The sequence below is a fragment of the Metschnikowia bicuspidata genome (assembly GCF_001664035.1).
Source record: "Metschnikowia bicuspidata var. bicuspidata NRRL YB-4993 chromosome Unknown METBIscaffold_2, whole genome shotgun sequence".
Taxonomy (NCBI): Eukaryota; Fungi; Ascomycota; class Pichiomycetes; order Serinales; family Metschnikowiaceae; genus Metschnikowia; species Metschnikowia bicuspidata.
This window is the reverse complement of record NW_017387732.1, coordinates 561909-584750: the sequence shown is the minus strand read 5'-3', so window position 1 is coordinate 584750 and position 22842 is coordinate 561909. Positions and strand designations below refer to the sequence as shown.

The window sequence follows — 22842 nt, the reverse complement described above, 5'->3', positions numbered from 1 at the left end:
ACGTTTCCAAGAGAAGAGAGCTCGAGCTTTCCAGGAACTTTCTTGTATCGTCTGCTTGGGCGTGGTTCCTGATAGTCATTCTCATCGATGTCAGCCAAAACCAGAAAAAGATTATTAGAAAAAGGAGATCCAGGGACAGCGGATTCTAGTTCACTGGCGAGTTTCTCTTCGAAAACAGTTGCCTTAGTCCCAGAAACTGTCTTCACTTTTGTGCTAGTTCTTTTGCGAGAATTTCTGCGCTTTCTCCCCTGAACTTTCCACCCAGACTCCATGTCAATATCTGGGTTAGCGGCAGGCAGCAGAACAATGGCTTCCACTTTAGATATCTCAAGTTCCCCATTGAAAATAGAATTGTTGTCCGGGAACAAGTTTCCTTGCGTTCTTTTGATCTCATCAGTCTCAGTGCAGTCTACAACTACGGCCGGCTTCATAAAGATATCACCAACCAAGGAGCCAAGCTTTGAGTCTGAAATGAAAGAAAGAACGGAAGAAGCACCAGTTTCCCCGTCGGAAAATTCCAAAAAGCTACCGTCGCTTGATGGAGAGAAGGCAGTAGAGCAGTCTGTTTCTGTGGCCTTTGAATATCTGGGATGAATGGGAGCAGAGGCAGCAGCAATTTGAATAGATATTAAATCAGCATTAGTGTTCCCACCAAGAGTCTGAATCTCAGGTTCAGCTCTAAAAGGGCCAGAGTAGTATTCTTCGATTTGAACAGCATTCATGGTGGCAGATTCTGCCTGGACCGAGAGTTCAATAAGGAGCACGACAAGAAAATAGCCTGTGAGGCAGAGCGCGGCGATTTCCGAAACGCAATTGATGAGTCTGAAGCAAAAAATCACTTGTGCAATCATGATGGAGCGTATGTTCGTGAAGAAGGGAGTGATGGACGAGAGTTTGCAAAAAGTGGAGCGAACACCTGTTTATATAGGAAAAGTAACTTTTTGCAGTCGGCGGCCTAACAAAGTATGGCTGCGAAATCAGGCTGTCGATTCGCGGATCGACATCTATGTCGAGTTGCATAATAACTGTGAGGGACCCGGGGAAGACATACGTGTTCATACCCTATATTATCACAAGTTTGAAATAATATGGGCGGCGATTCTGGTATTTAAATTAGTTGGATCAAATGGGAAAAGTTGTGGATGTTGGACGACATTTCATTCGGGCTTCGACATGATATCTGATGGCACCCACAACAGACGTGAATAAAGGGAGTAGGTGCTTTCGGGGATCATCGGCAAAAACTGATACTAGGGCCCGAACGCTAAGATCTATACTTTTACGATCATCACTAGCTCATGTTTCATGTGATGACCGGTATTGACAAAAATAGAAGCTTACTGTGTTCACTGTGTTCTGTACTAGTACTAAAAATACCAGCACACTGTGTCTATTACGTTCTTGGTTGATACGGGCAAAACCCGCTATCCTGTTTTAATATTAATGACTAACGGACGGCTCTACTATATGATGATATCGTTTGTTTGTGTTTGGTGCCCCCGATTGCATGAACCAGGGCGTGTAGATGGCTGCATGGAAACAGGTCTTTGCAGGGTCATACGATTGCCTGGCATGGGTGTTGGTGCAAGACAGGAGGGGATTTTCACTGTTCACGGGCTGTCTCTGAGTCAATTACTGTAAAGATGGAGTGGAAGATCGTCCTTCCCAATTATTGGCGGTCTACACTAATTAGACAATCTATACTACTTAGACAATCTATACTACTTAGACAATCTATACTACTTAGACAATCTATACTACTTAGACAATCTATACTACTTAGACAATATATACTACTTAGACAATATATACTACTTAGACAATCTGTACTACTTAGACCATCTACTCATCAGCGATTTATCCATCGGCATTCTCCACGCAAAATTGTATCTACATACAAAGAGTGTTCTGGAGAGAAAAAACGGACATGGTGAAACTAACGCCTTATCAGGGAAGTGCTGCTCTGAAAAAAGCATGTACTTCTTTGTATTGGGAAATTCCAATTTATACGGATTCAAACCACGTCTTCCTTCCGCAGATAAAAAGTTTACTCATCAGAGGGTGACGATCTTCTGTGCTGGATATGCTCGCTATAATAACGAGCGGTAGATCCAGTAGACCTTCTTTCTTTTACAGACATGGGTGTATCCAGTCTCCCCAATGGTTCACTATGAAAGATGACACACGACAGTATATTCCCATTGTACGTCACCAAAGGCATTGCATCAAACGTTTACCTGTTTAAATTAAATTTCTAGTTATAGAGAAGGAAATGTGATCACAAACATTTTCTTAGCCTACGATAATGCAATGTCCTCATAATCCAAGCTTAGCCATCGGGTTCTGAAGCAAAGTAAGGCAGTCTTGCTCGAAGATGCTCAACTCCAAACCCGCAGACAAGTTAATGAAACCGCGGCCGATCTCAATTCGAAGTGAGCCATCTACATAGCTCAAGGCATGAGACTTCTCACTGCGTACAGTCGATGGCAACAAGAGAACGTCTTCTTTGTCCTTTTCAATCTCTTTTACTGGCTTCCCCACGATTCTTATGGACCACCAGCACGAAGCATAGCTTTTCAAAATATAACCAGATGTGCACTAAAGTCACTAGATTGCAGAGACTACTGAATCCTCAGTCTTGCTGGAATGACCCAGACCAATTCGTTCCCCCTTCAGCCGTGTTCGTCCCTAGTCAGTAGTTCCAAATGTTCTATATCAGATAAGACGCGCTTGATTCATGAAAAGGTCTAAACATGATCGCCACCTGACCTGCACTATCAGTCTATGAACATATGACATATGCATCTTTTTGGGTGTCTTCGAACCACGCCTGAAACATAGCTTCCATCCGTCACACTGCAACTCTGTTCCAAAATAATGCTCTGGTTCTCCATCACTGCATCTGCTCTTCGTGTCCGGCTGAAAATGTCTGTCTAGGTCAAAGCAGTTCACGAACACTGCATCCTGCCTGGTGCCTTGATGGTGAATCCTACTGACGCGATCCAAGCTACACTGGTATCTTGAATAAACTCCCATACTTCACCTGAAACAGACTCCCCCATATAGTCGGACATGTGCCTGCGGCACTGCTCTTCAGATCAGCTCTTTATTTCAATATCTAATGTACATGTTCCAAGATAAGCGGCAGCGACAGGTGCCAGCCATTCGCCTTCAAATCACTACGCTCGGCTATCCCCTCAATATCACATAGCCCCTCAGCTCCCAAAGGTCTTTGCCGTTCAAAAGGCCTGCACTCCAAGAGTGGTTCCCTCTCCGGTAGACTCCAAGGCCATGGCGCCGGAATTGTGGTCCTCCACTGCGGTCCAAAGAGCTTGTTTCACTTTGTCCAAGTTGGACTGAGGCTTTTGCTTCTTTTCACGCTTCTCGGCAGGCGCCATGTCGACGTCCATGCCCTCGTTCTTAGCAGCCAAGTCCACATTCAAACGCTCGTTTCTCTGCGCAATGTAGCGCTTGTTTCTCTCGAGCTTCTTCGCTTTTTTCTTCAGGAGAGTCTGTGTGGTTACACCAGAACCCAACACTTCGGGGCCCATGTATACCGTGAGCCCTTTGGGATCCGTGGGCCTAGGGGCAGTGGCAGTATTATATCTTCCGGCCGAAGATCTGGTGGGGCCGACGGTGTTGGCCCTGAGCGTTCTTTTTTTGGAAATCACACCGGCATGACTGGCTCTGTTTATCTTGCCCAGGGGCTTGTTGACACTGTTTCTGGAAGGCATTGTGTGCTGGGTGAGATTTGGTGAATGTGCTGAAATTTGGGCCCTGCCTCGGATGCTAGAGATGAGATGGAGCGAAAATTCACCGTGCGCCTTGTACGCAGGTGCAGCGAGACTATTTTGACCCCGGAAAGTGCATGAACGCAAAAAAGTCGCCAAAAAAGAAACACACCCGGTCCGGGTCTTTTTTCGGATAGAGAGGTGCCGGTTGATTGAAATTTTGGATTCAGTCGGGATTGAATTGCTTTGAAAAAAAAAGACCAAGGGAAAAAAAGACCTCTGCCGGGGGTGAGTCGAACACCCGATCTCAAGATTACAATTATCAGTTACAGTCTCGCGCCTTAGCCAGCTTGGCCACCGAGAGGTTCTTGTTGAGGAGGGGAAAAATATGAGCTAAGTTTCACATAGCTTTTAGCCATTTCAATTCCTTTTCATGCCACAGGAAGAGTAAATTGGTGAATTCAAACTTCGCTCGCCAATTAAAATGCAATTAAAAAGCTAGCAACACAAAAACCACCCCAGAGAAGCCTTATCTACCCAAAAAAAAAGCTTACTAAAAAGAATTTAGGCCGCTAGTTAGCACATATCACCAACATTTCAGATTGTGGTTTCTTTTATTAAGTTTAATTCACAGAATGATCAGAACATGTTTCTTTGTTACTGAAACATCAGCCCAAGTGTTAAAAGTTATTTTTTCCACCTATTAAGTCATTACAGAAAATTCACTAGTCAGGAATGCAAATCTACGGTGTTCATGCCTGTTGGCGAGAGTTTTTAAAGATGATTTAAAAAAAATCACCTCCCATGGCTAGGATATCCCTCCATTTTCTCGGAACAATTTTCCATGAGCAAGCTACTATAGCAAACGACGTATGGCGTTCTACATCGCAAAATTCCTTCGGCCAGATAGCATAACATAATCCGCAAGAGTTTCGGTTTGAGTGGCTCCAAGTCGGTATGAAAACTAGACATTTGGTGCACAGCCACTGCGAAATTTTTTACATGAAAACCCTCCCTGAAAATCAGTTTCGTACCGGCCGCCGCATGTGCATTGGGTGTTTCAGCTAAAAATCTAAAAGGTTGATTATCATGCGTACTTTGAACAAATGCCGTAGTGAGATGGCATAACAAACTTTTGACTCGAGAATTTCTCATCTACTGAGGATTACACCCATCACTGAGAACACTTGAATTGGACCATGTGCTGGTGGTACGCAAAAATCACATTCACCAATTAGACTCGATATGAGCTACAAATCATGTTATTGATTCAAGCCAGAGAAAGGCTAAAGTTTTTCTCTTGGAAATTTGTTCATTCTTTCAATACTAAGCTACAAAAAGTTCGGGAAACTCACAAAATAAACATATATTAGGGAGCTGCTCTATATTTATCATTTATATAGTTTTGCTCCTCCATTCAGATGAATCTAAAAAAAAAATAGAGATATGGTGCCTTTCGCTCTTGAGCAATCAGAAACCATCTTCATTAAAATTTTATCTTGGATATTGAACGAAAATTGCCCAAGAAAAACGGACGTACATGTCTGCATAAACTTTTAAATAAACTATGAAACCTGACACTGTAGCTGAAAGCTTTAACGTGGAGGTGTGTCTTTTTCGTGCATGTCAATTTTTGCATGACGGTTCAAATCGCAAGATTCTCACTCAAATCCTGATACGAAATATTTCTGAGTCTGATCTACATTGAGCCTGTGATCGTTCCGCTTTTCGATGAATAAGATGAGTGTGGTTGGTTTGTCAAAACCGTTTTCAAGTTTGTTTTGACTATACTTAGATAGGCTGTGACACTCCTCTTGACCCATGGCCGTAAATTCTCTATGATAAAAACATTAAAGCAGCTCTGAGCATAGTATGAACCACATATTCACTCTGGGCTGATTAATGACCCAATTAACGCAAATTTTCAGTAAAACTGTCAATACAACCCATGAGACCACATTCTTTGAAAGAAGCACCATATTACAAGGTCCACTGGATACTCTGCCATATGCAATCATGAGAGAAAAGATGACGGGCAAGTAACTAATAGCCGACTACTAAGGCCCCAAAAAAAAGACGCAATAAACAGATGAATCTCCTATTCTGTCTTGACTCGTGCACGAAATACACATATCATCACATCTTATAGAACAATCGAAGAGTTTTTGCATTATTGTTTATCTGGAAGCTATAAACGCTTGTAACACTTTTCTCAACTCGAATCCAAAAGGGAGAAAGCTTATGATATTCTCATACAAACGTTTGGTGTCAGTAGTCAAGAAAAAATCTTTCGAAAGCAATGTATCAGGGCACATGCGTCCACCATCACGGCTAGCAATGCAAAGTACACAACGATGTTTTATCCAATATATAAAATTTGAAAGACACTAAAAAAAAAGTATCTTTTGAAAAAGCCAAGATGACTATACATTGATGTAAATCGAATGTCGTTTCCCAAAAGAAGGGCACTGGACAAAAAAAGAAAGCCTCTCCCGGGGGTGAGTCGAACACCCGATCTCAAGATTACAATTATCAGTTACAGTCTCGCGCCTTAGCCAGCTTGGCCACCGAGAGGTTCTTGTTGAAGAAAATGCTCTTGTTAAATATATTCTTAATATTTATTTACTTGATTTTCTTAGGTAGTTGTTTTCCTAATAAATGTGCCCAATATATGCTTCTCCAAGGCTACAATAATCTCAAAAACTAAGATGCACAGAATGTTGATAAACTTTTTGACACTAGGCGCGCTTTTGGAAGCTGTCCAAAGGTTTTATTTATTTTATGGTTTCGTTTCTTTGATCAGATGAATCTAACACAAAGAAGAAAAATCTTACAATTTCTGTAATCGTAAGAGAATCATGGGCTAATCGATACAAGCTGGTATCACCATTCATTCAGAGCTGTTTGAACGGTTGATGTCATTTTGGGTAATGAATTTTTGGGCGAGTCAAACGTTGTGGGATGGTCTTGATAGTATACCCTGATGTATGGCCAACTGTATTCGCTCAGACGTCTTTTGGTATGCATGGCGATCGCATATTATTGCAAGCGCTCGGCTCATTAAGAACAAGGCACATACCTCCAACACGTGTCCCTTTAACCGGGCAGCCTTAATTTTAGCTCTGGCAGTTGCTTCCCAAAGACTTTCAGTGGTGGGCCCAGCGACATCGTCGTTTTTATCCAACATTTCTGTCAGTTTTTGCTTGTCTTTTGTCCAATTTGTCACACTACAGCTCACTCTCTCAAAACGTGTCCAATAAAAGGCTACAACCTCTGCTCTAGAAAAACCATACATTCGACAAGTGCCCTTCAAAGTGTCATTTTGGTGGAGGGAGTTCAAAAAATTGACTTCTTGGACTTCCTCTCGAAGATGCGTTTGGCTTGAGTAGCTTCAAAACTAGCATTTAGTCCGCTGTGGTGGGCTTTCGTTTCGTATTTGGGAGCTGTTTGAATGTTTTTCTAACTTATATTATTTGTGTAGTTTTGCTCCCTTAATCAGATGAATCTAGCAAAAAAATCATAGGTATTCTTCAAGTTTTCATCTCCTGGTGAGGAAGTTCACCTGATGTGCATCATTCAAAAAGATTACATCCAGAATACTGGCTTTCGAATCAGAGCATCTGTAGTCTTTTCCTTGTTGCTCTCTCGTGCTCTTGTCTTGCGATCATCATATCCTAGATTTTTGAGAGTGTTCAAGTCACAATCGGAACTTGCAAATTAAGGCGAAATATTCAGTCAAAATAATACATGATTATCCTAGATAATCACAATCACTGAACATGGCTTTTATTGAACAACAGCACACGGCTGTTTGTTATACAAATTGTTTTTATTACATATATGCGAATCAGTATAGGCAGACAACAGAAGTGTCGTCACATTCTTCTATTGGATTCAAACAGATAGAAATTCTCTATCCTGACTAGTTTACATCATCGGTGCTACTTGCTGCTCCAATGCCGGCAAATGAAGGAAACGCCTGAATCTGGTCCAGTATGTTTCTTAAAGAAAACCAAACTGTGGCTTTGGCATACTTAGAAAGCACATAAAAGTTCCAAGCAGTTTTCGGCGCAGCAGCAACACAATATAGCTGCACAGCATCCACAGCAGCTGCTGCAGCAACCTCCGCCTCCATGATGTGGTTGTTGTTGTGCATATACAGGGGGTTGTTGTTGGTAGTATCCTCCTGGGGGACCATAAGGACCTCCTCCTGGTGGACCATATCCTCCTGGTGGGCCGTAATGACCTCCTCCTGGTGGACCGTGATGATGATTCTGTTTGTGTTAGTGATATTTCAAAAATGAGACAAGCGTTGGAAATCCCGGGGGTCTCAAATGGAGCTTGCAAATACGTGAGTAATATGCACATTTGACGAGTCTACATATTCTCTTAGGCCAATATTTGGAGCAGAATGATCGCTTCGATTTCGAAGGCCATACTAACAGTACCCTTCATATCTGTATGTATCTCTACATGACCAAATATCGCAGTATGTTACTGTCAGAAAACAGCCACTTCACCGGGGCACATCGGACATGATCTTGCAGGCACTGGCTATTAATTACAAGGCCTCCGGGCAGCTTCTTTGTTTTTATTTTGCTTCAATTGACACGTACCATTTATCTGAAAAGCGTGGGTAGTACGAAGGCTCGGTACGAGGCAACAGCCCACATATATAGCGCAACATTGAGCGTTGGAATGCAAAGGTGGCTGAAGTATTTGCATACCAATCATGTTTATATACAGCGTGTAAGAGGTTATGTGCATGATTCCGTCTCTGATTCAGCTGCGCACTGCCGCGAGCCAGTGACCATCGCGATGACTTGCCCTGATCCTTGCATAGTGTTCGCAAGGCTTGGAGAGGCTTTACCCTCGTTCAAAGAAAGTATGACCAGATATAATATGATTATTCTCACTACATTTGATACCTACGCGCGCAGATCTTGAACGATGCACCCAGAATTATTTGATTTCCCTGTGGTGGAGTGCATGCGGTCAATCTCGCAAAGACAGTTCCAAATGGCGTTTCATACCCCATGCTATATTTGGCACAATGCGAGTTTCTTCGAATGGAAAGCGTCCCTTCACAATTCTCAGAATCTGCTTTACTGAAAGTCATTTCTAATTTTGTTACAGAAACTTCCAGACCTAATATTGTTGTTTGAATATGACTCGGTTGTTGCGTACTTCCTGACTTTAAAAGGAAAGAAACCTTTCTGATTTTTGGTTATCAGTGTGAACATGTGGGTACATGTTCTACTTTTTTCTATGGCTTCACAGCTCGAACTGTTCTAGTGACCTATCCACGAATTTTATGTCAGAAAAATAAACAGACTCTCGTTCTTGAGCTTGGGGTGTAGCGCATCCGAATTAACGGCACATCCAAAGTGATTAATAACAATATAGGGACATATTTCTCCGGCTGAATCTCGTGGCAAGCGAGGACAAAATCCTCCTCGAAATTACAAGGACCAAGAGTCACAAGGATACCCAAAGTTCCGGCTTCGGCAAAGATTAACAATATTAATTAGTGTGCCCTGTACAAAATCTTGTGGGACTCGGGTGATCAAAACAATGCCAACACTCTGAATCTAAGGTTGCCGTATTTAAAAACCTAGTAACAGAACAGCAGATCAATAACAAGTATATGACCCACCGACCTGGAAAAGACATAAGAATAATGTAAGCATCATTAAATATGGGCATTATGCTCGAGTTTGAAAATAAATTCATTGTATATCGGTTTTTTCTAAGAGAAATGGACTCATGATGGTTCTACTGGCCCTTGAATTCGGGCAGGCAAAACAAAGAGGCCGTTGGGAAAAATAATACTTTACGCACTCCATAAGAATACCAGATGCCTGAGTTTTCCTCCTATCTGAGATTCTGATGATATCATAATGGCAAAATTGAATTGCTTGTTAGTAACGAACATGAATTCATACAAATCAGTTTATTCAAACTCTGAAAACCCAAGCGAAATTTAAATAAGCCGAATATGCACGTGGGTTTTATAAAACCCTTTTAGTGATATGCCACGATTACAGACTATAATAAGAGCGTCAGCGGCGGGGTATGGACATATTAATTTCTTGACAATCCAAAAGCCGAGCTTACTCGATTTTATTCATCCTGTTACTTTTGAAAGACAGCAAAACCATGAAAACACTAAATGCTGACCACTTTGTTGACCACTTTAAACTTTGCTTCAGGTGAGTGACCGATCATTTCTCTTGGCACGGATGGGCGTCACGTGTTCGCAGATCTCACCGAGATACCAGACACAGGCGAATCTCATATAGATATCAGATACAGAGGATGCAAGACAATTACGATAAAGCAGAATCACGTGCAACATACTATCTCAGTCTATCAGTCGTGATATCATTGGATGTAGGCTTCCAGAATCCTCTCAGGCTGAGATTGTTCCTATTTTGCAATGCGAATTTTCGTAAAATGAAGGCAGAATCAGCCTGCAAGATTTTGTTTCTTTCTGCTGGCTCTCCGGTGCTGTTGGTGCTCAGTAGTCTTCTCACTTCCTTCACCTTTCCGAATGAGTCCGAACCCATCCATTAAAATAAGCTTTCAGCATATATGGCAAAGCCATTCGCGGGGTAACACAGACCCAAACCAACGTGAGCTAATTTCCCCTCGTCTCTTCCCATCTTAGGCCAATAAGAACTCTTCTATAAAAGTCACATATAGATTACGAAAATTAGGGAACATTTGAAATGCAGTCTTCGGCTCCCTATGCGGTCACACCATGCATGCATGCGCTTCGTATGAGCTGCAAAAGAACTAGTAAGTACATATAAAAAGATAAGCTCTCGGCCCTCAGCCTTAGTTTCCTTCTCCCCCATTAAATTTTATTTTCTGTTGACAATGCGTCTCGCCGCTTTTTCGTTTTTGGCTGTTCCAGCCCTTGTCGCCGCCAATGACCTCGAAGATCTCTACAGCGAATTACTGACTATCTCCCCCACCGACGCAGCAGCTCTAAGCGAGTGGGAAGCATCTTATGCCCTGCTTGTAGAAAACTACTTTGGGTCGCTTTTCTCAATGATAAGCCTGCAAGACGGGCTTTTTCCAACCGTGGACGCAGAATTGGAGAGCTACTTGCTGTCCCGTATTGCTGTGTTGACTGAAGACTATGTTGACGACGACACTTACACTGCGTTTGACGAAGAGGACATCTATACCGGGTTGCAAGACGACCTCCAAACTGTGTTTGACGGTCTTTTCACTGCGTTTGACGACGACTACTTTGGCTTTCTAACCGATGTTTTTAGCGGCATTTTCACCGAGGCCATTAATCCTGCAACGGCAACTGCCACGACTTCCACATCCAGCAGCACTTCCAGCTCTCCATCCAGAATTTCTTCCTTTACTGGTGCTTCAATGACCCAGTCAGCGGCTGACTCTTCCGGAGCTGACTCTTCTGCTGCTGACTCTTCTGCTGCTGACTCTTCTGCTGCTGACTCTTCTGCTGCTGACTCTTCTGCTGCTGACTCCTCCTCGGCTGGCTCTGCCTCTGCTGGCACGTCCTCGGCTCAATCGTCGGCTGGCTCTTCCTCGGCTCAATCTTCGTCCACTGACACTTCATCTGTTGCCGGAATGGGTGGGCACCAGGCCCCCGCGCTTATCGGTGCAGCTTTGTGTGGAATCTCTGTGCTCTTTTTATAAGAGACTGGTGGCGAATAAATCCCTAACGAACTGGTTTCTGCAAGGATATGAGCCAAGGATTAGGTCCCTGGTGGGCCTCGGTCCTCGATTCAGATAAGCTGCATATAGCAAGCACATCCCATAATACTAATATGACTCTCGACTATGCACATCAGCATGCAGACTGCCTCGTAGTCCGCCCCAGCGTAGAGCCAGAAATTCCATGTACCAATTGGCACCGTGTAGAGTAGGATGAGGTATTGTGTACTTCTGCAAGCAGCCGCAGCCCTCTTAGTCAAGCTCGCTTAAAAAGTTGGGGTTGTTGGACAACTTCATCCGGAACTTGTCCCACCAATTATCAAACACTTTCATGGGCACTTTGCCCGTTGCATCTATGAACCCGCCCAAATAGTTGTATGCGTGCTTCACAATCTGGTTGGCCAACACGGCAATGTCCAGAGGTGCCTTTGGGGCCGCTGGCGCCTGGCTCGGAGGAAGCGTGATTGTTTTTTGCCTGGTTCTCTCCTGCTGCAATAACACCTCGGCCTCGACTGTCGGCTCTATGGATATGCCTATATTCAAGACTGTCTCCTCGCCTGCTACAGTCGTTTCCGCGTCATTCATCATGTCGTCTTCATCCAAAGTGTGGGAGGAGGACCGCAGGCCTGCGCCGGCATTTTTGAGCCGGAAAATCGACGACGGCTTGTTGGGATTCAAGCCTCCTAGTAGCTTAAACTCCGGCAGCGCTGGAAGCTGGAAGTACACGAGTGCTGTGAAGCTCAGATCCACGAACTCGGTCTGTGGGAGCATGAAGACTGCCACGTGACTAATGTTGCCTGCGTTAGGAATGCTAAATACATACTTGGTAGGCTCCACCTGCTGCGCTAATTGCATGGGTCTGCCTGAACAAACCGCGCCGAACATTGGGGTGAGCTTTTGCAAGTACAAGGTTCTCTTTTTAAAGTATAAAAATCTATCCCGAGAGCAGCGTGCAATTGGGTTGGAAAGGTGGTTTCTTTTGGTTTCCCAGTATTATCTCGATGCTTAGCTAGCGGTAGGAGAGGTAATACGGAGAGCGCTCGTTTGCCCTAAGTAGATATGGCGCGAGGTGCTGCATACACGCCCAGATGGACCGAGAATATTCTCGATTATTTTTTCCGCCGGCTCTTCACTTCTACTACTCTCTTTATCGAATTCGAGTGTTGCCGTCACTATTGCACAACCAGAACAGCAACAGCCTTGGACGGCTACCGTGTTTGGAATTTCTACTGTGATGGTCTCGTGACCTTAGCGCAAGGGCTTGAGTTTTGGCCACAAGACACGTGCAATATGCGGCACCGTTCGAATTTGTAGCTGGATGATTACTTAAGAAAAGGGCTGTTGCAGCTTCGGCCATTGACAGTTCTTGATACTACCGTCCTAAATTGACTACGCTGGACATATTCTCCATCTTTGAGCAAATTTTGCATAGATGAATATGGTGAAGAAGCATCGTTACATTCCTTCTCGTAGACTCTCTCTCAACCTGGTGTTCCTCGAGTTATTGCCGTGTTGAACACTCTAATTAAACACAATAGCAGTCTCTCATCAAGAGTCATCTCTTCGGTCGTTTGGCCTGGGGTTGTCCTGACGTGAGTATCTAGTATTATTACCAAAGACTTGGCATGAATTGTCCCCACCCAAAAGATCTCTCCGATAGTTCCCTGGGGCTCACAAATGTCTCAGCCCCAGAAAAGCCAATTCGAATGCGCCTGACGCGTCTTATGCCCTTCTCACCACTAACCATGTCGTGGCTAGGCCTCCTGCCATCATCACCACCTGGTCCTTGCCATCATAGATTTGGTTGAGGTAGTTGAAAACCACATCGTCGTCTTTCATAGCCCCGCAATTGCCGTGCTCGCCCCATCCCCACGCATGCACAGAGTTATCAGATAGAAGGACCAAGCCATGCTCACTGCCCACCTCAAATGCCACTATGGGACATGGCGCTTCGTACCTAAAGCACTGGCCATGCAGGTCGTTGCCCACGGAACGGATAGAGACTCCCGGAATGCCGCTGTTTCCTTCCAGAAGTCCAGTGTCTCCATCTCGACCACTGTCTTGTTTCCGAACGCCTCCACTTTCTGAACCGACGTCTCTGTTTTCTGCTCCCCTGCCGTCCTCCAAATAATGGAGAGACGACCACATAGCTTTGACTGTGTGTGTCTGAACGCCGATTTCCTGCGCTTCTGCTCCATGGACTTTGATGCCGGGGCCCACTGTAATTGTGCGGTCTCTACCCATACAAAAGCTGTCTGAATGCTCGAGCTGTAAGTGCTCTGGAAGCCATACAGCAGGCCGCGGCTTGCTTTTGCCGGAGGCGGCCACTACGGGTGGCTGTGGGCCAAGCTGGCCTTTTCTTGCCGCACCCCAGCCGACATACGAGCCGTCTTTAAGCTCCACCACAGTGTGGCCTATCGAGCACTTGAAGTCGTGCACCTTGCTGTTTTCGGGAAGCGGGACTTTCTGGAGGCTGCGTGCCAAAACACAGCCCTCGCCGAGCCCAAGCTCGCCCTTGGGACCGGATCCACAGCTGTAGAGCTGATTGTCATGCGACCATAATACCGAAAACTCCCACCCGGCCGCCACGCGTTTCCACTGTCCCGGTACCCTCGTGAACACTTTCAATACCAGCGGCGAATTCACGCCACATTGGCCAAATTCATTGCTGCCCGCCGCGAATAGCTGGCCTTCCGGATATAGAACAAACGTATGGTTGCCTCCGAACGCCATGAGCCTCGGCTGCACGTGACCCATTTGCTCGAGGCCAGGCACGTGCTGCAAAGAGTCGTGGTCCTTATCATTTCCAAGGCCTAGTTGGTACAGACCGTTCGACCCGCAGGCTAGGATGTGGAAAGACATGAAGTTGCTACCAGTCCCAGCCATGAGAGGCTCTAGCTGCAGGAAAAGAACGGGCGTCCAGACATGTCACATGACTGGCTCCGAGGTCTGACAGGACGGATGTTGCTTTTCTTCTGAGCTCTTGGCCTATTAGAATACACATTTGTTCTCCAGACGGGAGTCTGTTCTGGACTTGGGTCTGGATGCCTAGTCTAATTTTGCAGTCGCAACCGCGACTGGCCTGCTGGGGTTGTGATTAGATGGCCTGGGATGTGCAATAAGTGCACCACAATAAGTTTCTCTTTTAGTGGCTGCGAGTTAGCGAGTTATTGAAGCGTGGTGCTTTGTTGCGGCCTCTCCGGTCTGTTCTAATGATCGTGGTGTATTTTTGTTTGCCGTTATAATATTTCTCAATTTATCAAATCCAAAGCATAAAATGCGAAAACAGTCGGACGCATCTCATTTGTTGCCTCATTCATTAGTCTTTCAATAAGCAAGATATAAAAAGCGATTCTTCACTTTTAGGAGTTTCCTGTGGAGCGAAAAGACTGGCTTATGCCAAATTCCTATGTACGTCGTCATTCGGGAATTGTCATACTGTCGTAAGTGAAGTGTGCCTCACCCAGTCACTTGACGAGCTGTATGAGCATTGCTGGGAACTCATTGATATGATTTAAAAGCACACAAGAACCAACACAGAGCTTGCTTTGAAAAAAGGCCTTGAAAAAGAAAATCATGTTTCGTAAAGCTAGGCCCATGTATCTTCAGAGGCTGGAAGATGAGCTGGAATTGCTTCCGAAAAGCTCTCTACCGAGCAGAATGGCTGACGCGATAAGATCCCTCTCCAGCACTTTAGTTTAAAATCACATTTCCGCAAAAACTTTTGAGTCTCATGACATAAGCTACTTAGATACTGGAGACGCCTCAGCATCTCTGGCCGGTTTCCATGACAAATGTGGAACGTTCAAGAACTGGCGGCGAGAGTTCCAGCTTGGCTTCATCGTAGGCTGATCGCAGAAACGGAGAGCCTAAAACGGTTGATCACCATGGTGTTTACGACCTACCCCAAGACACCGACTCAATAGAATCAGTTGCCAGCTTCGTTGCCATATGCAATTGGGTTCTAGAAAGAGCAGTAGAAGGTCGCAGAAAGAATGAAAGCTGGCCATGAAAGAATACTATGTAAGCGAAGTATACTTGATACGGCCACGAGGCTAAGAGCCTTTTTTTGGACTATACAATTTTGTTCAATGGCCCATACTTCGGTCAAAGCCAGTAAAAAAGCAGAACTTCGCAATGGGAAAGTAGATCGAAACACCCACGTTTCAGATGCATCACATTAGTGCATACTTGGCCAGCAGGGCATTACTTTTTTGGATATCTCAGAAACGGGCTCTGCCGAACAAGACCTAGAGCCGTGAATCCGGAAGCTAATGGGAGAGACACTAATGTCGAAGCAGTCTGATCACCACTGGTTCCGTACACCAGGACCGGCTCGTGCAGTTCACATTATTCTTACTGTGAGAGTCTCACCGCCTCCAGCTAACGACAAACATACGAATTCCGGCCGACTACAGGCGTTTCCAACTCAAAACACACTCGTAGGACGGAATTTCTTTTAAATACAGCGTCCATTCATGACGTTGTCGTGAAGACATGTATGCGGCAGGGCGGAGAACAAAACACAAGAGCTGCTAATTAGTCGCTTATCGTACCCAACCGAGGGAAAACCTTATCATGTTGGTACGGTACTTCATCAAGTCGGCGAAGACAACAAACTCGAGGGAGTAGTGGCTTACTAGTCTGGAAGGTTATCGAGAACATGAACAACTGAAGATTGTCGAGGAAAACCATTCTCAATCACACGTGCGCCGAAGAAATGAAAACACTGCCTTGCAAGCAATTGTTCTTCAGACATCACTCACTACAATTCAGGTTGGAGCCACAACAATCTCATGAACGAAAAACAAAAGTGTTTTATTTCTCGAAGCAATCCTACACTGACACTGACTATGTCTAGGATCTTCAGAACGTGGCGATAAGCACAAAGCCGCCACTGACAGAAAGAAGAATTTGGGCGCTTCGCCCGCTAGAATGAGCCCGTGGTCGCGCGGCTGCTAATTTCAGCACCGGGCCCGGCTCTCTGTTCTCCTGAACAACACGAACAACTGAAATAAAGCCCCAAAAACCAAAAAACAAAACCAAAACCAAAAAACAAAACCAAAACCAAAAAACAAAAACAAAACCAAAAAACAAAACCAAAACCAAAAAACAAAAACAAAAACAAAAACAAAACCAAAAAACAAAGAAAAACAAAATATTCAACACACCCTTTAAGAAATCTTGTTACTGAGACATGTCCATGTAGCCTCCCGCGCGGCGCGTCTGGCCTACCGACGCGGCCCCAGCGATGGCCCTGGACCTGGGTAGCATTACAGCCAGATGCGGCCCCAGAAAACAGGGCCATACCGAGCGACCATCCAAACGCCCAAGCAACCACCCCAAGCCATTACCAAGCCAAAATCCCAAGAAAGCCCCCAGCAACACCGAAACAAACCCGAAACAGCACCAAAACCAAAACCCAAGCAAAAAGCAAAAAAAAAACCCAAACGACCAAAAAAAAAGCCAAAGCACAACCATAAAAACGCCCCAGAGCCGCGACCCATGCCCAAGCCGCGGCTCGAGTTTCGCCCGGTTCGTGGGCCCATGCATCGCGCCCATCGTCGCCCAGACGCGCTCGCTCAAATTTTAGGGCCTGCCATCTGAGCACGGCCAGCACCCCAAGAAAACGGCACCCAGGCGCCAGGCATCCACCACCCCGCAGCACAAACAGCCCCGGAAACACGCAAACGCCCCCTGCAAAAAACCTCGCTTACCAGCACGAAGCATCTGCCATCCCCGCTTTCCTGTTGCAGCCATGGATCCCGCCACGCCGCACAAACACGGCTCCCGCCCCGCCACTTTGCAGGTGCCCAGCTCGTCGCCCATATCCGGCCTTGGCCCGGCGCCCAGAGACGCCAGAATCAAAATGGACGCCAGAAATGAAAAAGACGCCAGAATCAAAATGGACGCCAGAAATGAAAAAGACGCCAGGTCTGCAAAAGACGCCAGGTCTGACATAGACATCGGCACCAAAGGCACCAGAGACACCCAGCACCGCGAGGAAATGCGCCGGCGCTTTCATGCGCACAAGTTCTGGCCCGTTGTGCGCCGGCGCTTCTACTACCTCTCGGAGCCAGAGCTCTTCAAGGCCATGGTCAAGGGCAAGGGCAATCTCCGGGACATCAGCCAGTGGCTAGCCGAGAACATTCCGTTGAACGAGCGCTTGTTGCAGTACGACGCCGCCCAACAGGCGCAGCTGGCCCGGGACGACCGCCGTTCGGAGGCCGGCACACATAACCAGGGAGCACATAACCCGGGCGCACATAACCCGGGCGCACATAACCCGGGCGCACATAGCCAGACGCCCCGTGGCCCCGCCGGCGGGCTCTCTGACGAGGACGCGTCGCCCGTCAAGGCGCCCGGCAAGGCGCGCCAGAAGCGCAGCGCCCCCGCCGCCGAGCCTGCCGCCGTGGCGCCCGACACCAAGGTGCACCTCCTGAAGCCCAAGGTGTCGATCTTGGAGAAGTACCGCGCACGGCAGCAGCCCAAAATCGACCACTTGCTCCTGCGCTCCGCCGCCTGCGAGGACCCCAAGCGGCGCCGGCTCATGCGGGCCGACCGCGTGGCGCCGCTCGTGATCTCGGAGCCGGGCGCCGGCTCGGCGCTGCTCCTGCCCGCCGCGAGACTCGCGCAGAAGTTCGCGTGCCGCGACGACGAGGTCCCCAAGCTCAAGCAGCTGCGCGCGGGCGACGCCGTGGCCGTGGACGAGTTGGACGCGCTCGAGGAGAAGATCCGGGCCAACCGCAAGAAGGGCCAGGCCATCCGCGTGGACAGCGACGCGGACCTCGAGGAGGAGGTGTTCAGCGACGACATGTCCGAGGAGGACATGGACCACTACGCCGCGGGGCTCACGTCCATCGACGCGCAGATCCTCGAGTTCCTCAACCAGGCGCCCGTGGACGACCTCGCGGAGATCTGCAACGTGCCGCCGCAGACCGCGGAGTCCATCGTGGCGAAGCGCCCGTTCCGCTCCATCTACGAGGTGTCCGAGGACAAGTTCGAGGAGGACACGCCCGGCCCGGAGTCCAAGCGCAAGTATCAGCGCAAGCCGCTCGGCTTGAAGATCGTCGAGCGCACCGAGTTCAGCTTGAAAGGCTACCGCGCCGTGGACTCGTTGGTGAAGCAGTGCTCCGAGTACGGCAAGTTGATCTCCCGCCAGATGGCCCGCTGGGGCGTGAAGGTGACAGGCGAGGGCGAGTTGGACATGGTCGACGTCAATTTCGGCTGCACGGCCGAGGGCTCTGCGAACGGCGACACTCTCGCCACCGCCGACCACGACCACAGCCACGACCACGACGACGAAGACGACGACTTGTCCGCCACCACCAAGCGCGGCCTCCCCTATGTGAAGCACAAGCCCACGCTTCTTGCGCCGGACATCGAGTTGAAGACGTACCAGCAAGTGGGAATCAACTGGTTACACTTGCTCTACCACAACAAGCTCTCGTGCATTCTCGCAGACGAGATGGGGCTTGGCAAAACCTGCCAGGTCATCTCATTCATGGCGTACCTCAAGTCCACCACCGACAAGCCGCGCCCGCACTTGGTCGTGGTGCCGTCATCCACGCTCGAGAACTGGTTGCGTGAGTTCCAGAAGTTCTGCCCAGAAATGGTCGTGCAGGCGTACTACGGCCTGCAAGCCGAGCGGGAAGACTTGCGTTACGAGTTGGTCGACACCGAGTTCGACGTGCTTGTCACCACCTACAACTTGGCCACGGGCGGTGCCTCGGACTTCAAGTTCTTGCGCAGCCAGAACTTCGATATGATCGTCTACGATGAAGGCCACATGTTGAAGAATTCCAACAGCGAGAGATACAACAAGCTCATGAGGCTCAAGGCGGGCTTTCGCTTGTTGTTGACGGGAACGCCGCTCCAAAACAACTTGAAGGAGTTGGTCTCCCTCTTGGCGTTTATGCTTCCTGGGCTATTTGTCGAGAAGCGCGAGGACTTGCAGGGACTCTTCAACAAGACTGCCATGCTCAACAGTTCCAAGGACTACAATCCGCTCTTGTCCCAGCAGGCTATCAACAAGGCCAAGACCATGATGACGCCGTTTGTCTTGAGAAGAAAAAAGGCACAGGTGCTCAAGTATCTCCCCGAGAAGAGTCACCAGGTGGCCAAATGTGACATGACACCCACACAGAGAGACATTTACGATGAATATATCAGACAGGGTAAGCAGACTAAGTTGGAGAGGGAGAGAAGGAAAACATTGACTGGCAAGGCGGCAGAGGAAGCCAAGGCGGCGCCTGTGCAGTCGTCGTCAAACGTGATGATGTCCTTGAGGAAAGCTTCCATGCACCCGCTCTTGTTCCGCCGAATCTACACAGACGAGAAATTACACGAAATGAGCAAGAGGATCATGGGTGAGCCCCAATATGTCGATGCCAATCGGGAGTACATTGTGGAAGATATGCTGGTCATGAGCGACTATGAGTTGAATAGTTTGTGTGAGAAGTTTCCCAAGTCACTAGGCTCGTTTGTGTTGGAGGAGCTGAAATGGCTTGATAGCGGGAAGGTGACCAAGTTGTTGGAAATCATTCGCTCCGTCATCGGGCGCAAAGAGAAGGTTTTAGTATTCTCGCTTTTCACGCAGATGCTCGATGTGCTCGAAAAAATCTTGAGTTTTGCCAATATCACGTTCGTTAGATTGGACGGACAGACAACTGTCGATACGAGACAGGACATCATTGACCGCTTTTACGAAGACGAGTCTATTCCTGTGTTTTTACTTTCAACAAAGGCAGGCGGATTCGGAATCAATTTGGTGGCAGCAAACAACGTTGTGATCTTCGACCAATCTTTCAATCCACACGACGACAAGCAGGCCGAGGATAGAGCACACAGAGTTGGTCAAACACAACAAGTGTTGGTGACGAAACTCATCTCCGAGAACACAATAGACGAAAACATCTTGATGCTTGCCGAAAACAAATTGCAGCTCGACCATACGATCAGCAATGAGCCGAACGATACCAAATTCGAGGAAAAGGCCGCTTCTATGTTCGAGAAGCTTTTGTTTGACAAGTAGCTTCAAGATTTTTCAAAAAAGGATTCCTTGAAACTCTGAAGAAATCATCCAAAGTCAGATTCAAGATTTATTTAATCTATTAGAAATAGAAAGAATTGCATTGGGTGCAAAGCCTGGAAAAGAAACGCGCGATCGCAGGCCATTGGCTCTGGTCGTAGTGAAGGTGCACGGGTGTGAAGGCAAGCGCGACAGTTGAGGCATGATAGAGCCAGATCATCTAATCACATCGGTGTTTCTTCTTCAACTTGCACATTTTCCCACAACATGTTTTCCAGATCACTACTCAACACACTGTTGAAAGCAGTTCTACCTCGTGTATCTCCAAGAGTGTCATTACCCCTCTCATGGAGCAGGAATCTCTTCATCCAAACTGCTGACACACCAAATGAGAACGCGTTAAAATTCTTGCCCTCCATGAAGATTTTGGGAGAGAGTGAAACCATGGAGTTTTTGAGTGGGAGAGAAGCAGCATGCAGCCCTTTAGCAATGAAGCTCTTCTCAGTGGATGGTGTGAAGTCTATCATGTTGGGGCCCAACTTCATCACCATTGAGAAGGTGGATGAAAGTTTTGAGTGGGCACTTCTAAAGCCTGAAATATTTTCCATTTTGACAGAAGGCCTCACCAACGGTACTCCTATTTTGGATGGATCTGAGCTTTCTAAGGATATCGGATTTGACGAAGAGGACGACGAGGTGATTTCCATGATCAAAGAACTCATCTTCACGAGAATTAGGCCCGCTATTCAGGATGATGGTGGTGATATTGAGTTTGTGAATTTTGTTGAGGAAACAGGTACAGTATTTTTGCGGTTAAAGGGTGCCTGTAGAACTTGCGACTCTTCTTCGGTTACACTTAAAAACGGAATTGAAAGTATGTTGAAGCACTACATCGAAGAAGTGGAAGAGGTGAAACAAGTTGAAGAGGAGGTTGAAGAGGCCGATGAGTCGTTTGCCAAGTTTGAGGCAGCCAAGATAGTGCCGCAGTCAAGAGAGGACAGCAGTACGCTCCCTCCATCTTTGTGAGACGCCCCGCACTTGCTAAACTTGTAAATAAATGCGTAAGACTTTCAATGTGACATCAAAATACTCACATCGGTGACACTCGTCTCATTTTTTTTCGCATGGGTCCCCGTGCCCTTGAGTATCGCAGGGCGATGATGGTGTTTTCAATAATGGATTGTGATGTTTCTGTTACTGGAGAGCGAGTCTCCAAATTCTACTGTGACTGCACGCATGTAAATGAACAGGACCACACTTGGTGGGATTGTTGAATTGAGGACTAAATTCAGGCGCCCGTAATCAAGGGACTGTGATATGAGAGTATGTGAAGGTGAAGACAGAACCTGTTATCTCTGGTAGTCTGTGTAGTTCTTATCCGTTATGTTTATTGGAGATCATTTCCAGTATATTGTAGGAATTTGTCTGCATTGTGTCATTTGCAATATGCCAAGTATTATTTGTTACTGACTTCAGTTTTTATTTTATAGTTGAAAAGAGTATGAAACTAGCTTTTGTTTCCTTGTGCAATAAATGAATCTACCCTTGAAAAATTCCAGATAACCTCAAATTGACTGCATATCAAGCCAGTCAAATTGACATTATTCTCAGAAACTGAGCCACTAAAATGTGGAGCGATACTTGTTGAGTACTTGTTTGAGAACTGTCAAGATTCGCATATACGTATTGGTATTCTTTTGAATACAGGGAACTATAAGAATGATTGCTCTCAAAATTCTATTTTTTTAAAGAAACAAAATTGCCAAAAAGCGAGTCCACAAGCTCATTGTCTCAGGTAGGGATTATCACAAGCTAAATAGCAAGGTATTCCGAGATTGAGTTTCTAAAAAATTACCGGGGCTTTTCGGTGGATGGCATCTGCGGTATTGTATAGAAAGGCGGCCTGATACCCTCCGATGACAACGTACTTAAAAAGCTCACTTCTGCGACTCCCCACGTCTTCCAGTATATTAATTAAACTTTTTTTTAATATCGTGGTGATGAACCAATTCATATTTTATACCGAACGTAAATTCAAGGGGTTCAGATTTGATTTCTGCAAGCAGAATATCTTAACTGTGAACTTTATTGTCGCGACAAGGCTCCAGGGTTTCCCTTTTTAATTTCAAGAGACTGAATATGTTGAATTCGCTCTTATAAGATTTGTTATGATACGACATGAGCCAGATTATAGATTCTGGGCATCCTGTATAATACGAAGGACGAAGAGTCTAAACATTCCTGATCGGGGTTACCCCTCACCTACTGTATAGAAGGGTTCCGAACTATAAAGGAGCGTGAGGCTGAGACATCCCTGAAGAAGGATAACACTTTTTAGAGATCGAGAATACGACAGATAGACTAGGCCTATCCACTAAGGCT

The 22842-nt window shown here is 46.5% G+C and overlaps 6 protein-coding genes and 2 non-coding genes across 8 annotated transcripts; 3 read left to right on the top strand and 5 right to left on the bottom strand.

Annotated features, from left to right (window-relative positions):
• Positions 1-3239: 3239 nt before the first annotated feature.
• METBIDRAFT_40092 (uncharacterized protein) lies at positions 3240-3734 on the bottom strand (the record flags this gene model as incomplete). Its single annotated transcript, XM_018857229.1, has 1 exon — positions 3240-3734. The coding sequence occupies one exon, from the start codon at positions 3732-3734 to the stop codon at positions 3240-3242; it is 495 nt and encodes a 164-aa protein (XP_018712485.1).
• A 275-nt stretch (positions 3735-4009) lies between these two features.
• METBIDRAFT_t93 lies at positions 4010-4095 on the bottom strand. The gene has a single exon. It is a non-coding gene; the product is annotated as a tRNA-Tyr (tRNA).
• A 2124-nt stretch (positions 4096-6219) lies between these two features.
• On the bottom strand, positions 6220-6305 carry METBIDRAFT_t92. The gene has a single exon. It is a non-coding gene; the product is annotated as a tRNA-Tyr (tRNA).
• A 4308-nt stretch (positions 6306-10613) lies between these two features.
• On the top strand, positions 10614-11411 carry METBIDRAFT_10892 (uncharacterized protein; the record flags this gene model as incomplete). The annotated part of the gene is made up of 1 exon (XM_018853875.1): positions 10614-11411. One exon carries the CDS (start codon positions 10614-10616, stop codon positions 11409-11411), a length of 798 nt encoding a protein of 265 aa, XP_018712484.1.
• Positions 11412-11681: 270 nt separating this feature from the next.
• On the bottom strand, positions 11682-12314 carry METBIDRAFT_10891 (uncharacterized protein; the record flags this gene model as incomplete). The annotated part of the gene is made up of 1 exon (XM_018853874.1): positions 11682-12314. The coding sequence occupies one exon, from the start codon at positions 12312-12314 to the stop codon at positions 11682-11684; it is 633 nt and encodes a 210-aa protein (XP_018712483.1).
• Positions 12315-12716: 402 nt separating this feature from the next.
• Positions 12717-14436, bottom strand: ATS1 (Ats1p). The gene has a single exon (XM_018855747.1). The coding sequence runs from the start codon at positions 14313-14315 to the stop codon at positions 13152-13154; it is 1164 nt and encodes a 387-aa protein (XP_018712482.1). The 5' UTR covers positions 14316-14436; the 3' UTR covers positions 12717-13151.
• A 2898-nt stretch (positions 14437-17334) lies between these two features.
• Positions 17335-20463, top strand: METBIDRAFT_40318 (DNA-dependent ATPase; the record flags this gene model as incomplete). The annotated part of the gene is made up of 1 exon (XM_018857258.1): positions 17335-20463. The coding sequence occupies one exon, from the start codon at positions 17335-17337 to the stop codon at positions 20461-20463; it is 3129 nt and encodes a 1042-aa protein (XP_018712481.1).
• A 132-nt stretch (positions 20464-20595) lies between these two features.
• METBIDRAFT_143747 (uncharacterized protein) lies at positions 20596-21931 on the top strand. Its single transcript, XM_018854502.1, has one exon. It carries the CDS (start codon positions 20728-20730, stop codon positions 21484-21486), a length of 759 nt encoding a protein of 252 aa, XP_018712480.1. The 5' UTR covers positions 20596-20727; the 3' UTR covers positions 21487-21931.
• The last annotated feature ends 911 nt before the right edge of the window (positions 21932-22842 follow it).